We start from the raw sequence: 17359 nt of genomic DNA, 5'->3' as shown, positions 1-17359 counted from the left end.
AGAGAGAGGAGGGATGACATGCAGGATAGATCAATGGCCGGAATAGAACCAGGGACCCTGCAATCACGTGGCATGCGCCTCTTAGTGAGCTACACCACCCAGGGTATGTACACCCTGTACATGGCCAGCCAGTCCTACTTTCCATTTACGAATTAAAATCGTCACCGTGCATACCTCTGCCTCATCTGGGGAAAGGGAGACCTACACACACATGCATGCATTATGTACACGGACACACAGAGACAGACACAGACACAAAGTCACACAGTGACTGTACCTTGGCGATGGAGACCTCCTCCTGTAGGTTGTCATATCTCTGTTCCAGTCTGGAGAACTCCTTCAGCATGTTCTGGTAGCGCTGCCTCTCCTCATCCAGCTCTGCCTGCATCCGGACCTCTCTCTGGGACACACTGCTCTCTTGGTCTGCAACACACACACACACACACAATACACATCAATCACATTCAGCTCACTCAGCACAGAAGTTTGATCAATGACTGTAGCAGAAGAGTCCTCAATGAAGAAAATGACCAGAGAAAAAGACATCTCCATCTCAAGTAACAAGTACCAAGTATCAATTAAAGGTCCTGATGTAAACAAGTAGGCATCACCAATTTCCTTAAGATCTAAAAACAAATCTAAAACAAATCAGCTGTCATTCAGTGTTAATTTTATTTGGCTTGGTAAATGTTGACATTCACAAGAGCTACTACGAGTGCAGTCATTACTATGTTTATCTCCTCTGTATTTGTCCATCTCCCCTGCCCTGCCCAGCTCCATATCACTCTGCGGCTCTGGTGCTGCCGTCCCTGGAGCTGAGCCAGCGCTGAGATAGGGCTGTGATAAAACACCATGGGGGCTTAATAAACACACATTTAACAGTCTGTCAGATTTATGATCTGAAACTAACCTCTAAATGTGTTATATGCATTTCTACATCGTTTTTATATGCTGCAGTGGGCAGTGTGAAAACGGTTTTACGAGTTCTCTTCATCTCCTTGGCTCATAAGAACGCCTGTGTTAAACTGTTTTCATGGAGAATAGAATATAAAAGGCAGAGGAGTGGAATCATACTAGCTATGCTGCAACTGTAATTATGTAATATAAATAACATGGATTCTCAAGAGTAACATCATGACTTTACAGCCCCTCCCAAGCCAGGACAACATGCTGCTTCTGCAGAGGAGGAGAACAAGCACGGTAATGATACAGCTCACACTACCATCGCTCCTCCTAAGGGGACCCTTGAGAGTCTGATGAAGAGCAAAAGCTAAAAAAAATAATATTAGGGCCATAACTCCTCTTTACAGTTGGCCTTCAAACTGCACTATAGAGGAGCGGATATTAGTGTTAGTCGAACAGACGTGGGTCATGGCTGAGATGTTTACGTAAAATCATCTTTGAACAGCTCTGTGATGAAACATCTTGTTATGACTATCACACGAGTCATGACCTCTTGATAAGAGAGGGCAGAGATAATGTTCAGAGATTAGGATGTACACACAGATCATCAGGAGACCTGCACTCCATCTCTACCATACGTAGCTACTAACCGACAAGTCCAATGGGGTAAACAAACAGCTAAACAGACAAATAAATGCTGGAGACTTGAAAAGTCTGAGGCTGTTGAGAAATACATTCATTTCGACATTTTGCAACTACTTTAAATTCAATGGCTGGTCTTTAAATTGCTTCAAACACAGAGTCCTTGTCCTGTATACCAGAGCATTACATAAATAAAGTATGTTTTTTTATTATGCTCATAATCATTTACTGTAGTTTTTAATCTGTTCTTTTACGCTGTATTGTACAGCACTTTGAGCTGCAGTCTTATGTATGAAAGGTTTTATATAAATGAAGCTTATAATAATAATAATAATTATTAGTATTATTATTACAATGGAATACATGAGACAAACATAACAAAGAATCACCTCAGATGACACTATCATAGAACCCCCAATCATCCTAATCCTAGGATCCAAGCATACGGGTACATAGTCCATGAAGTGCCAAACCTACCGGTAATAGGTTTCACATACTGCTTTTCCCACATGAAACCAGGGCTAAACAATGGCTGGCTTCACAGTCCCAGGTAAAAAACCCCTGTCTCACGTTGCTGCTCTGAAACCTGATGCAGTTTCTCCCTCCCTCGTCCTACTTCCACACATAAACCCCTCTTGTGTGGGGAGACCAGCCGTCCCTCCCCCCAGGGCGGTGGAGCTAAGACTCTCCGTAGGGCTCTTTGTGACTCCACTAGTTTTTTCTTCAGCCACTGAAGTACATGAGCTGATATGTCTTTGTAGCTCCATCATTTAGGTTGCAGTGATTTAAATGTTTAAGAATGAGAAATAAGAACTCCATTATTGGATTTATTGTGCATATAAGCAGAAGTGAATACATGTGGAAAATACCCTTAACTTGTATGAATTGAATGAATCCATGAATTGTAAAGCGGTTGTATCTACCAGGCAGTAAAAGGGACAGCCCCTGCCTACCTGCAGGCAATGGTCACCCGCCGAACTTCAGCCCATTCACTCCGCTCCTCCACCTCTGCTGGCCGACTGGCCCCACCACCTCTATATGACCTGCCCGGTCACATCTCTTCACTACACTCGCTCCCCGCTGGTGGAATGAGCTTCCCACGGCTGTCAGAACTGCAGAGTCACTCTCAATCTTCCGTCGTAGACTGAAGACTCATCTCTTCAGGTTACATCTTAACTGTTCCCCCTGAGACATCTACTACCCCCCAGCACTGCGTCTCCTGAGACACCTGCTTCCCCCGAAAATGTGTCTACAAAAATGTCTCCTTCCCCCCCTTGTACTGTTTAAAAAAAACAAAAAAAAAGGAATAAGGCATCTGCTAAATGCCAAAAATGTAAATGTAAATGAATCATACACCTCCCTAAGGCACTCACCTTCTGTGCTCTTGGAGTGGTGCAGGATCTTTTGGTTCATCTCTTCCTTTTCACTCTTGAGTAGGGAGTTCTCCTTCTCCAGATCCTCCACTCTCTAGGGAACATAAAACAACAACAACAACAACAACATTAATAATGGACATGAAAAAATAACAAAGGAAGCAGGGGTTAAGAGTTTAGGGGACAGACATTTTTCTGTGTCCATTGAATTTGCTAATTCAATCTTTGAGGAACCTTGGAAGCTGATAAATGATGCTACATTTACGCCACATTAAAAGTTAAAAGTTATTTTTGTTTCTTCATAAAGAGACCACAAATCTGTGGATCGTCTGTGGGATGGTCCTCCTGGTGATGTCAGACTGAGCTAAAGAATCTGGAACAGCCCCCTAGCATTGTTACACAAGACCAGTTTGGGAGGGAGTCAAAGGGCCAAATAGAGGTGTCAAATACCACAGAGGCACAGATAACGCCCAAGCACAATCTACATAACATTACCTTTCCTCACTCCTAAATGCCAGTTTGTAATACACAAATGACTTTCAGGTCAGTAGGAAAACATTAATACAGTACAGTAAATCCTTAGTGAGATTGGGGAAATCCCTTGATAATCAGGTGTTTTACATTCAGTAAAAAAGCATCTCCTGACATTCAGCATCAACATCTCCCGACGTTCCTGTGGCATCTTGCAGCAGTTCTTACTCCTGAGAGAATGTTTTATTCACTCTAACAGAAGAAAGGCATTGATAACTAACATAGTTCAGTTCAGTTCTTAGCATTTGCTATTAACCATCAAGATGGAGATATTATGCAACCGGTCTCACAATTATAAAAAATACTGTCCTAGATGGCACTGTGTAGCCTCCACTCATTCTAAATCTCCATCATACCCTAAAACATTATTTTGGAGTGGCTGACACAGAGTACAGCCATTTACAATGACCATCCCAAACAAGAAACTTTTTTAATTTTGACAGATCACCTTTTCCAGTCCCAGCTTTTCACTGCTGTGCTCCTCCACCATCCTCTTCCTGTGGGTGTGTGCTTCCTGGAGCTCTGCCCTCAGCTTCTCCAACTCTTCTTGCAGAGAGATCAGCTGACTGCCATCGCCCTGGCGACTGCGCATCTGCTCCAGCTCCTTCTGCAGTTTGTTCATCTCAGTGCCCAAGCCAGTGTTGACGACCGCCAGCTGTTCATTCTGGATTTTATAGTCTTTCGACTACAGAGTGAGTGAGGAGAGAGCTCTGGTGATTACTATGAAATGACATGATCACTATCAGTGTTTCCCCTAGGTTTGCTGCCTTGGGGGGGTGGCATGGGGCGTGGCATGGACCCCCCCCCCCCCCCCAGGGGGTAAGACCCTGCCTCATACCAGCGTCATGTCCAGGGGTGTACTAACTTGTACATTAAGCCGCCTCACGCTACGGAAACAGGAGATAGGCTCCTGCCCTATGGGCCATTAGGCTCCAGAACCATCGGTTCTCAAGGCTACTTACTTATGTGGTCTTGACTACCTGTCCACTTTCTCACCTGGTTCTTGCTCGCTCTCTCTCTCTTCCTGCTCTCTCTCCTTCTCTCCCTTTTGCTGTCAACCAAAAGGTAAAAAAAACAGCCAGAGTATTTATAATCTAATAAGAGGCATACATTGATCCATATCAATTTATAACATAATTATAATTGAATATTGGATTGCTGTGGGCAATGCAGTCAGATAATGTCATTTTGACTTTACTCTCTCACCTACTCTCTCAACTATAAAAAACAGACATTTCCAATGCTTCAATCAACTGTCCATGTACTGTAAATATTAGGGATGCACGATATTATCGGCACCGATATTTATCGGCCCGATAATGGGAAATTAATGTTATTAAATATTTATCGGTTTTATTAAATTTTAGCCGATATAGAGCCGATAATATGAAGCCGGAAATATTTCTGGTTCCGGTTGTCGCGTTCATGCTGCTGCGCCTGCGTACAGCCACGCAGTGTATAGACGAGAGCGAAACATGTCTTCCCCGGTGTGTCTGACATTCTGCAGAGTTTCTGAGGCAGATAGTGCGTTTGCAATTTGCAATACATGTTCGACAAAAGTTCGGAGAGGAGGGCAAAGGTCTACGAGTTACAACACAACGAATCTCATAAGTCACCTTAAGATTCACCATTGCAAGCACGCTGTATGGATTTTTGTATTGACTGATGCACTTTATTTATTTATTTTTTGATATTTTATTTATGCATTTTCAATTTACAGGGATAGACAAGATGCACTTTATTTTTGATCTAATTACTCTTAGATGAGCCTTTTTTGTTTTCATAAAAGGAGGCCAGATCTTGGCTAAAAAAAGCATTGTGCACTGTCTATAACAGATTCTGTTTGTTAGAGGAAATAATAAATGAACATTTGAAGAGTCAGAAGTGTTCTCTTTGTTGTGTTAACAATAGTGATGTAACTTAGATTTGGTGAGATCACTATGGAATATTAAATCATCAATCTTTGCTCACTACAAAGCCTTTCTTACCTTCAGGTGTGCATGAACTACAGGTTATCAACTGTGAAATTATATCTGTTCTCATATCGGTTCTCATATCGGTTATCGGCCACGAGAAGCGGGTAAACATCGGTATCGGTTGGGAAAAAATGCATATCGTGCATCCCTAGTAAATATGCCATTATGGTATTACCATGAAGCCCAACTCTAGCAGAATAAGAAAGATAGTATATCTACTTTAAGTAAAATAATAAAGTGCCTCCAGTTAGCTCTTTAGCTGGCAAGTGTGCAAGGAGACTAGCTCATCTCATCACCTCTGAGCTAGCTAGCTTGCTAGTTCTTTGACACTATTTACACTATGGAACTATAGTCAGACACTTTCTAGTCACGATAATAACGACCAATTTTAACCAACTTTCTCTGTCAGAACACTCAGCAATTATATTTGCTAACGTTTCAACTTGCTTACTTTCAATCTGCAGTCAATCTGCAGACAATCTGCAGACACAGCCGGCAAAAACTCTTGAGTCTCGCGCGCACACTTGCGCAAAATCTTGTATTATTCTCCTGCGCTGGCACAGCGCGAAGTGTGGAGATAGGTCTGGCTATGCGAGACTACGGCGGACTTACGTTACCAACGAGCCTATGGGCTTGCCACTCGCCAGATTCGGGTTGGGTGCGTTTAAAAAATGCGGATATTTTAGCCTGCTTGTCAGATGTTTGGTGTCTACGTCCGTAATAATTCCTCTTTCTTGGGGGGGCGGGGGGTTCTGTTGGGAGGGCGGCCCGCCCCCCCAAGGCAATGGTAGGGGAAACACTGACTATAATTCAACTTAAGCAAAGGTGAAGCCCTGCGGAAACATGAGAGCAGTGTGTCAGTCACTGTGTACTGGCTACACAGAGGTAAGAGGTGTAACATACCTGGTCATCCATCTTCCTCTGTAGCTGGACGATCTTGTTCTCCATGCCCGTGTTGAGCTTCTTCAGATGTTCAGCTGATCGTGCCTCAATCTTGAGCTGTTTGAACCGGCGCTTGGCATGCATGCGCCGGTAGGCACACTGGATAGTGATAGCAGCGTCACGCCTCCGTCTGAACTTCTTCCTCTCGAGCCAGCCGCGGACAGTCTTCTGGATGATCATGGCTTTGTGGTGCAGAAGGAACTGAGGAGGTGGAGAGGTGAGGTAGAGGGCAGAGACAAGGTCCCAATCATGAAACAATGTGATGGTACTGTATATACTGTATCTAGGAACTCTTGGAGTCCAACTGGGATTTAGGATTCCAATCCAAAGTCTGAGGCGGAGTCATGGCAGGCCTTTACATAACACCCACCTGATCACATTCCGTTTCAAATCAGAGGCACATCTCCTCCAATTTCCCAGTCACGCAAAACAACATGAATAGGACAAGATGTTCAAGACTCAGGCGTCCCATTGTCAACTCATACTAGAAAGATCTAATCAATTTGAAATACATCTAATTTAATAATACATCTAAAAGATGATAATACATCTAAAAGAGAGACAAAGTGTGGGGAAATTACTGAATGAGGAGAAGAGGGGGGAGGGGTGATCCAGTACCTCTTGGTATATCTTGCGTGTGAACATGCCCCTGGTGAAGGCTTGGATGGTGACAACTGCCTGTCTGACCCTCAGATACGCTCGGCGCTCTCTGACCATACGATACTGCTTCTGACAGATCAGAGTAGCGCGGGTTAGACGCAGGTGCTCCGCATACCTGAGAGAGAGAGAGAGAGAGAGCATTAAAACCATTCCTGACTGTCACCTGCAGGGTCATATACACTGCTCAAAGAAATGAAGGGAACACTTCAAGGATATGCCTCCCCAGACCATCAGTGACACGCCAAACCGGTCATGCTGGATGATGCTGGATGATCTCCAGCCTCTTTCACGTCTGTCATATGTGCTCAGTGTAAACCTGCTCTCATCTGTGAAGAGAACGGGGAACCAATGGCACCTGCCAATTCCGATCTGCTCGGTGCTGGGCTGCAAGTCCCACTAGAGGATGTCGGGCCCTCATGCCACCCTCATGGAGTCTGTTTCTGACAGTTTGGTCAGGAACATGCACACAAGTAGCCCGCTGGAGGTCATTTTGTAGGGCTCTGGCAGTGCTGCTCCTGTTCCTCCTTGCACAAAGGAGCAGATACCAGTCCTGCTGCTGGGTTGTTGCCCTTCTAAAAGACTTGTCCAACTCTCCCCTTGTGTAATGGCCCGTCCCCCGGTATCTCCTCCATGCTCTTGAGACTGTGCTGGGAGACACAGCAAACCTTCTTGGGACAGCACGTATGGATGTGCCATCCTGGAGGAGCGAGACTACCTGTGCAACCTACATGGGCTGCAGGTACCACCTCATGCTATCAGCAGTGACAAGGGCACTAGCAAAATGCTAAACTAGAGAGAAACCAGTCAGGAAGGATAAAGAGAGAGAAATGGTCTGTGGCCACCACCTACAAAACCATTTACTTTTTGGGGGTTGTCTTGCTGTTGCCTCTCCTGTCTGTCTTATCTGTTGTTGCATTCAACAAAGTAGGTGAAATTGATTAACAATCGTTTATGCTTCCTAACTGGACAGATTGATATCCCAGAAGTTGAATTGACTTGGTGTTATACTGTAATGTTAAGTGTTGCCTTAATATTTTTGAGCAGTGTATAACCAGGTGTTTTCATTGCATTAAGTTAAGTGTTTCTTTTTGTACCTGCGGGCCATGTAACCACGGCCAAATCTCTGCAGGGTGATGGCAGACTTGCGGATCTTACGGTACCGGACCCTCTGTAACCAGCCTCGCACAGTCTTCTGGATCTTAATGCAGGCCGAGCGGAACTTGTCTGCCCTGAGCTTCTCCAGGTAGGCCACCTGGCCCGCTCGGAAGAAGATCTTGGTCTTACCAAACTGGAACTTGTCTGGGTCCTGTATTGTAGAGAGGGAGTGAGAGTTCCCAGGGTCATAATCCATTCAATTAGTGTCAATGCAATTCATTCAATTGAAATGATAAACCACATGAGGTTGATTATGTTCCAGCATATTCTATATTCAAGGGATCCATTACATATTGTGTGAAACTTATACAAAAATAAATGTTAAAATCCCCTTTAGGCAATAATAAAAGAAATACACTTTCATATCCATATATTACTCCCCCTCCAGTCAAGAGTGTCACAAAATCTCAATTATCACCCACTGTAACAGCAGATTACATAAACTCTACTGGACCACCTCTCCGACTCATGTTCAATACAGAAACAGGTTAGGATACAGACAGAGACAGTGCATGTAGAATGTTCAACTATTCCCAATGAACACAGCCTTGGACAGAAAAAAAGCTGGGGCCTCATTCATAAAGCTTGTGTGGGGATTTATAATAAAAAAAAACTTGACGTGAAAATGTGCGGTCCTCCACGCACACTCGGACCCATGCGTACGCACAGAAACTGGAGAAATAGGCAACCGCGACTCTGGCAGAAGGATGAAACTGGTAAAACGCTTTGAAATTGCTGCCATTGTGTAACATAAATCGAAATATTACCTCTCACATATTATATGAAGGAGAGCACACAAAAAATATACACACAGAATATGCACACTGCACATATTTTAACTGTACATATATTCGCCATTGTCCTGTATGCATCACACTGTACATATATCTTTACTGTAACTGTACATATCATATTGATATTCATGCAAATATATTGACTTTTTACATTCATATTCATTGCACGTAGCGCGAGGCTGGACATGAACTAGTTGAGCACCGTCTGCATTGACTTCACAGTAATGAACGTCTTCATAAGGGTAACGTTCACGATAAGTCCAATGATACACCCTGCAAAGTCCATACATTGAAGATGCACACCCCATGTATACGGACTACAAAAACCTCACATCCACTGAACTGATCTATTATTACTAGTTGCACCACTAGTGTATCCTGTCTTACCTGTAATATTGTCACCTTTATCTTGTATTATGCCTATTGCCTTATGTCTTGTGCTGCAATGTCAGGAACCAAAGCCTAATATAATTTTACTCTCTTACACTTGTGTAATGTGACGTAACAATAAAGTTGAAACATTCATGGCTTTTGCACAATGCATCTGGTTAGATGAAGAACTGTGTTTTGTTTCGTACTTGTACTTTGTCAATGACAAGAAGGTTGCATCTAATCTAATCTAAAAGAAAAAACATGATTTAGGATAATAAATATAAAGTAGATATCTGTTTTTGCAAAACAACCACTCAAATATGTTGTACAGTTGAATCATATTTAAATCATATTTAATTGGATCTGTAATTATTAAACAATACTGGGATGTTATGAAATGTATTATCATAAATAATAAGGCAAACAGTAGGGCAAATTAAATTTAAACTGATTCTGTTGTTGATGCAGTCTGGCACATAGATATTATATACGTATATATATATATATGGAATGAATGGAATGGACTTTATTTGTCATTGCTACAGTACAGGTACCAAACAACGACATTTAGGAAGGTACTATTTACACAACCGTTCCCTATAAGTACTAAAATATATATATACGTATATATACTGTATATATATATTATCTATGGTCTGGCAGATACGAGTGAAGAGTTTGATATTGTTATGACGTGTTCGCACAGAGCTGTTTATTTTTTTCGTCATTCTGTCGGGGCGTTTCATTGACCATTTATAGGCAACTACGGGGGTTAAAAGGGTGGGACAAGATGTTGGTGTGCGTAAACGTTCTTGCTTGCCTACGTACGCTGTTTACGCCAGTTCTACGCAAAGCTTTAAAAATGAGGCCGCTGGTCTACCTTAATAAATATGCAGGTTCATACACATTCAAGACAATCACCCCCTTACCTGGGGCGAGTTAACAGCCAGTATCAGAGCCGACAAAGATTCAATAATGTTTAAAGATGCATGAGTTCTGAGAGAGTTGGAGAACTGTTGAAAACCCCAGTTTTATAAGAAAGAAAAAAAGTTCCTCTCTCTGCTTTCATTTCCTTTCCCATCCTGCTTGGGGGGGACTTTTTACATTTTGATCTGATGAGGACATGTCTTACCTTGACAAAGGTCTCCAGCAGGTTCTTACACACCAGCTTCTTGTCCCCTATGGTCATGTCAGACTTCTTCATGAGGACCCTGTATCTGTTGAAGAAGTCTGGATATGTCCATCTGGAATCACATAGTATTGGGAACGTTTTAAGTTAAACAAAGAGACATGTTTACCCATTAAAGCAAAAGGTAACTATCTTGCTATTCTAAACAATTCAACATTTCTTCACTACGCTAAAAGGGTCATTATTTTTTAATACATCCAAGGTTTTTGTGTTTGTTGTAACAATGACAGTAAAAGGTCAGGGCTAGTAAGTGAATTCATAATAACTGTTTTTTGAACAGTCAATTGTTGGAATTTGGTATTTTATGCTCTAATTTGAATTTGAATTTGAATTTTGCCATTTAGCAGACGCCTTTATCCAAAGCGACTTACAATTACGAATTACAGGGACATTCCCCTGGAGTAACTGAGGGCTAAGTGCCTTACTCAAGGGCACACTAGTAGTGGTGTGGTTTCAGGCGGGATTTGAACTCACAACCTTCCGATCACAAGTCCAACTCACTATCCACTAGACCACCACTACCCTGCTCTAGTCAAGGGGTCCACCATAGACAGCGACCCTGGAGCAATTAGGGGTTCAGTGCCTTCCTCAAAGGCACCTCGACACGTGGCCAGTCAAGGTTCGAACCACCGAGCTACCGACCTTGCGATCATTAGATGCCAGCTCTACCTCCCGAGCAACAGTTTATAAGAGTTCTCACGCAGTATTCTAGTTTTGTCCTGAGAAATGAATCCAATTGTTGTTAAAGAGATTTCTCATTCTCAGTGGTGCCTTGCTCTCCTAGTGTGCTGCCCCAGGGAAGCACACATCTCATGAGAGAAGGAGAGAGAGATGGAATTCAATTTCCCTCTGTTTAGGCAGCCCTGAGGGTGAATGAAAGCAATAAAAACAGATAAAGAGGAAGCATTTCACTTCAGGTTTGGGCCAGTGGAACAAATTACGGAAGTGCCATGCCTCGGACGTCACTAGTGTCATATATCAATCATGCAGTAGGTAAAGCAAGAAAACGCAGAGAGAGTTTTGTACTGTCTGGACCCGGACATTGGGCAGTTATATAACCAATACACTTTTAAGTTAACCAATACTGTTTTAACTTAAATCTGAGTTGTAGACTGCTGTGAAAACGGGCATCATGAAAGTGGCCTGAAAACAAAAAAATAACAATCCAAACATAGACTTTGAATAGGTACTGTAGGCTGACATTGTGTACTGTATGCAGTCAGTAGAATAGGCCAATATAGTCAATAGAATAGAACACAACCTCCAATTCTGTGTACATATACTGTGAAGACTCACCTTGATGGGTATCCAGCAGCACTGATGCGGATTGTCTCCAGAACACCACATGCTCTCAACTGCTGCACAGCTCTTCGAGAGTCAAATCTACAGCAGATAGAGGTACAAACACTTCAATATGACCCTCTGTGTGTCGTTACAGACAGATACACAGACAGATTTGCTCTTCAACAGTTACTCTATGATTGAACCATCAAACTCCAAACTAAAAGTAAAACACAGCCAACATAGTGTAGTCTACAGCTCCATCCCAGTGCCCAGATATCCGTCTCTACTCCCTACCTGATCCTCCTCTTCACCATTTTATACATCCTACACAGTTCCAGAGATCGTCAATAGAGATATTGTAGGAGGATGTAGTCAGCTGCTGGCGGGGCTGACTCTGACTGTCCCCCTCTAGCTACAGTATATACCGACCTTGTGTTAGCTACCAATCCAGCCCAACGCAGCATGTGACTGACCAACAACATTCAATTTAGAAACCTGAAGAGGCCATTGTGCTAAAAAATGCACCAAGGAGATGAAAACAGAACAGGACTTCTCTCTTTTGGCACATCTGTCTTGTTTTCTGAAGAAAACATTCTACCTTTCTTCAACAGTAGGGTAGCCTTATACTGTAAGACAGAAAATGTGAACAGTTCATTATATTTGTTTATTGATATTCAGTGTGCCAGTTTAAATGTCCTATGCTACTCTGACTACCAAGACAACATTTAGTTCATCGAAACAGAGTTTTTTTTTTCTTTTTCATTTGGATGCGAGTTTCCGGGAACTGCCAACAGGATCATGCCAATGCGAGCAAAAGGAATCTTGTTATTGAGTGAGAGACGACTTCAAAGAGAACACGCACACCCAGGTGATCTCTGTCTGTAACACAGTTCTCTTTCATATGATTGACCATCACCTGAAACATATTTGATCACCATCTGATTGTGTGATAATAATCTGATTGTGGTCTGTTAAATAAGCAAAAGCTACCTCAATATAGCCAATGTTTTTAATAAGCACATGTATTGTAACTTGCTGTAAGAAAACTCTACCTGTATTATGATATATCTTATGACCTTATATATCTTATTAGTGAAGTCAGTCACATTACGAATCTGGCTCCTACACACAGACATAAACACTGATATTAAGACACTTATTTGTTTACCCATACACAGCGTTATATATCATTATTATTATATATTATATATTACGGTATATATATAAAGAAATTAAGGTAAAGCTACCCGTAAGAGAAATATAGTTGATCAAGCTACTTTGAAAAAGTAGTTCACTACATCAAAGCTATCTGTCCAAAATACAACAGTCAGTTACTGGAAGATGACCAGTCTGTATGACAGACACTGAAATGCTCTGAAATCCCAGAGAAAGAAAGAAACAGGTGAGGTGGAGCAAAGTGTTGAGATGGGAAGCAGAGGAAATAAATACGTTGGAAAAATCAAGTTTCCCAACTACACATAAATGACCCACAAAAATAACCCAATATTTACTCACGAAAATGCTTCCTTCTCATCATTAGGCTTGATACAGCGCACATAGTGGGGGGTCGTGGCATTCAGGGTCTCCATGAGGAGATGCAGGGAGCTAGAGAACTACACAAACAGGGAGGGGAGATGAGGAGTACACCAAGACCATTGCAAAGACAAATGTAAACACAACTAGGGTATATTTTCATTTTCCTCATGTTTCATGAGAGCCATGTGTAAGATGACTCTTTAGAAACGGGACTGTGACAATGGCATGCTGCACTCTTGTCAGACGGCACATGTGGAGTTGAAGGGGCTAACCTGGTGTCCCACGGTCTTCCTGTGCTCTTTGTTGGGGAGTTTAGGGAGGGGCTTGGCTGATCGCACGTTAATCCTGGAAGACTTGCTTGAGGAAGATGACGAAGCACTGCTTTCTTTATTATCCTGAAAAAGATCTGCCACGAGCTGGAACTGTAATAGAGTGGGGGAAAAAAGTACTAAATTAATGACTCAAATTTAAACCAGATGGTTAAACCTAGCTGGTTTGCAGTGATGTGCGAGTTCCTTTTCACAAGGCACAAATGTTGTGTCACTACATCATAACAAAGAATATGAACGGTAATGAAGGGCATCCCAGGAAATTCATGATATCAACTGCATAAAGCAGTGGGTGAGTCTGAAAGTTTGAATTCAACATCAATCGGAGCTATAAGGTGCATTCTGTATTCACATCTCCTTACAGAACGGCTGAACAGCATCACACATCTGATAACACAGAAGCCGGTGAGAGAACCATGTTTTTGGGGCGCGTGCTGAAGCCATACTGATGGCACAGTAATATTCCTGTCTCAGATAAGCCTGGTGTGGTGGCACAGCAGTGACACATGTAGTGACTGCTAACCATAATGTAACGTCCACGTCAGTATACATGTGCATCCTTGTTGACTCTTGTGTTTTCTGCTGTGTGTCCCCTCTCACTATCCTTCTAAATTCAGGTGTCCGTCTGCAATTGGCCATTCATTCCCGTCATTCATCATTCATTCCCCGGTCCTGTCCAATCAGAGGGCTGCCCATCTGCCAATTAGAAGGCTGTCCGTCTGTTTAAATGCAACCACCAGATTTCTCATTGTCAGTCGACTTGTTTTGTGTCGACTCTTGCTAGGTCAGGTACTTATGAACACTTACAGTAGAGCTTTTTGTTATTGTTAACTTGTCCTGCCTCGTTCATTTGCCTTATATTGAGCATTGTGTCTTTTGACTTTATTTGTTTTATGACACACATACGCCATAGGAAACAGGTGAGTAGGTGAGATACCCCTGGGTGTACATTTGCATCACGTAGGATCTACCTGTTATTTTCATTAGGCAAGTAGCAGATGTCCCTAGTTATTAGAATAGGTTGTATATATATATGCACTAGATAGTATTGCACTTTATTTTCGATTTCCCTCCCGTTGACACCACTCATAGACTACCTGTTGTCCTTTGGCGTGTGTATTGTAAACTCACCATCACTTGTAAATAAATTATTGCACTTTAGTTCTATTGGTTTGTGACTTGTTATTAGTTCCCTACGTTAAGCTTGGTGTATACACTTTTTTGTTTCAGCTCCCCTACACCCCCTAGACGTAGACGAGTAAGATCTGGGAGTCGTAACACAAACTCTGACTATGTATGCAGGATTGCCCTGTGTGCCCTATGAAATGTGTCCTATGAAAACACATTGAAAGGAGCCCTATTCATGTGGGAGGGTGCATCCTCTTCTCCTCCGGCTGGCTCAGTAAATGGGTACCTCTTGGATTAGCAGGGCTGTCGGGATGGGAGAGATTACAGTAACGGTCCATTGAGCAAAGTCTTATCAGTTTGAGGGAGCTTCATAAGTGTCTTAGAGAGCTCACTGCAGACAGGTTTCTTACTCACTGTCACCATAACCTTGAGACAAGTGGGTTTAAATAAGGGCCCTCTTGCCAAGTTCTCTGAGACAACTACAACATAGAACAATATTAGAAATGAACATATAGTAAATGTACAGGTAGATAAATAAAGAAGTGCAGATACAGGATGCGAAACCGGCACCCGCGGTGGACCGTTCAAGTCTTTGTAGTTATCTTCGTCTTTCAACCCATGAAGGCATCTGTTGACTCCTCTAGGATGTCTTTGTGCTGGCCGATTGACATTTTGCTTATTTACACTCTGATAACAGGCGTCTTAGACAGAAATCATGAAATCCCTCCTCACCCCTCGATATTCTCCACCATTTACGCTATCTTAATGGCTGTTACATTAGTGATACTGAGAGAGAGGGGGAATAAGTGGAAAGAGAAAAGGCAGAACCCTAATGCAAAGTGCACATTAGTCAAGTTACAATTTGGAGAGAGTGGCAGTACAAGTGTGGATGCCTTCCCCTCATGCCTACGAGGCATTCTTCACTATTAACTGAAATGACTCAGGCACAAAAAGTCTTCATCCATGCATATTACTGTATCACCATTAGGAGAGACCAAGAACATCATCTCATTCACATGCTTTAGTACGGAGCATCTATTTTCTGATGTGGTGCATTCATCCGACATGTGTAAAGACCGAGTCAGTACAAACTCAGTCATTTCTCATGTATTCATTGAATTCAACTGTACAGTAGCCTACAGCTGAAGCTATTTCAGAGTCAGATATCAGATCGTGTTAGTGTGGAGCATGGCAAATGAAGAATTCAGCACATGAGCGATAAGGGGAGATATCGACACAGAGAGAGGAAATCCTTTTAATTACTTCCACTAAAGCTCAATGAGTCAGACTGGTGTTTTTGGTCTTACGGAGGGTTAGGGTTAGGGTTAGGCTTACAGAGTCTAACCCAATCACACCTCTGTTTTAAACCAATTGTCCTAAACCAATTATTGGGTTAAAAAGGTCATGCTAAGAGAACATGATCTTAAGTGAGCTTCTAATCATTCAGTTTGGGTTCAGCTTGGAGAGGCAGTGGATAGGGGATCTGTGTGAGTGCGAGTGTGAGTGTGTGTGTGTGTGTGCGTGTGCGTGCGTGTGTGAGATTGTGATTACTTCAATGTGTCTACAATAATAAAACACAGTACAATAATTTTCTAATTACTACTTGACAGCATCAGTAGGTAAGTCTTAATGCCGGACTCTGCCTCTCGTTGTCGTTCAGAGAACAGAAGTCAAAATAACCATCTCGTATTCGGTAAAGATTCAGACTTTTCACACATTCGGCTGAACACGAATTAGCTTGAATAATAGTGCATCCCCACTTACCACTTTCTAAATTGTATTATGTTTGTGCGTACAACTGAAGCCTCGTTCAGCAGCACACTCATTTGGTAACACGTTTTTGTTGCTTTTCCGATAATGATCTATATACACTGAGAAAAGACCCAACAAGTTTACAAGGTAAGTGTTTTAGAGCTTAGAGATGATTCCTCTTGTTTCTAACCTACTCTCTTCAGTGAGCTGTATGTGTTCAGTTAGTGGAGGCGTCCTCTATGTTAAAAGAGAAGGGTGGCAGCAGTACTATGCTTCCACCACTGTGTTAGTGGTTTAATCCTCCCAGTCTCTCTCACCTGGCTGGCCTTCAGAATGTTGATCTGTTCCTCGTAGACAGTGTCTCTGTTCTTCTCCAGGAAGCCATCACACTGGTACTCCACCTGCAGAGGAACACAGATCAATAGACTGCACCTACACAACTCCATGTTTAAATACACTGACACAGTGTTTCCCATTATTACCTAGACTGTGGTGGCCTGGCATAGTCTAATTTGTCCCACCATAGTCTCATAACGTACCGATTTCTACATGTGAGCGACGTGATCTTTGGGATTTGCACTGCATGTTATCTATTGATAATCCCCCCCATTCCCAAGATTCACCCACCACAGTCTCACAAAATCCTGTGGGAAACACTGCTGACAATTAGATTAGCTAACATTTTATTAATTTTATGGTAAGCATGTACAGTACAATAGGGACTTGGATGCTTGTTGGTTCATCCCAAGTGGGAGGTGCACTCCTGCTGTTGCAAACATCCAGCTGCATACTG

At 42.5% G+C, this 17359-nt stretch overlaps 1 protein-coding gene across 1 annotated transcript in view; it reads right to left on the bottom strand.

Moving 5' to 3' along the window:
- myo5b (myosin VB) overlaps positions 1-17359 on the bottom strand; it is a gene marked incomplete at both ends in the record, with an annotated part of 57894 nt that overhangs the window by 9564 nt on the left and 30971 nt on the right. Inside the window, 11 exons of the mRNA XM_080529502.1 lie at positions 278-410; positions 2915-3012; positions 3898-4134; positions 6329-6568; positions 6986-7142; positions 8122-8333; positions 10481-10592; positions 11834-11920; positions 13337-13434; positions 13630-13779; positions 16884-16967. Of these exons, the coding sequence (XP_080385628.1) occupies positions 278-410; positions 2915-3012; positions 3898-4134; positions 6329-6568; positions 6986-7142; positions 8122-8333; positions 10481-10592; positions 11834-11920; positions 13337-13434; positions 13630-13779; positions 16884-16967 (1608 nt within the window). The remainder of the gene's footprint in view (positions 1-277; positions 411-2914; positions 3013-3897; positions 4135-6328; positions 6569-6985; positions 7143-8121; positions 8334-10480; positions 10593-11833; positions 11921-13336; positions 13435-13629; positions 13780-16883; positions 16968-17359) is intronic.

This window comes from Nansenia antarctica, assembly GCF_963989245.1.
Source record: "Nansenia antarctica genome assembly, chromosome: 4".
In the NCBI taxonomy this organism is placed as follows: Eukaryota; Metazoa; Chordata; class Actinopteri; order Argentiniformes; family Microstomatidae; genus Nansenia; species Nansenia antarctica.
The sequence above is the reverse complement of the archived record's forward strand: the minus strand, read 5'-3'. Positions and strand labels throughout refer to the sequence as shown.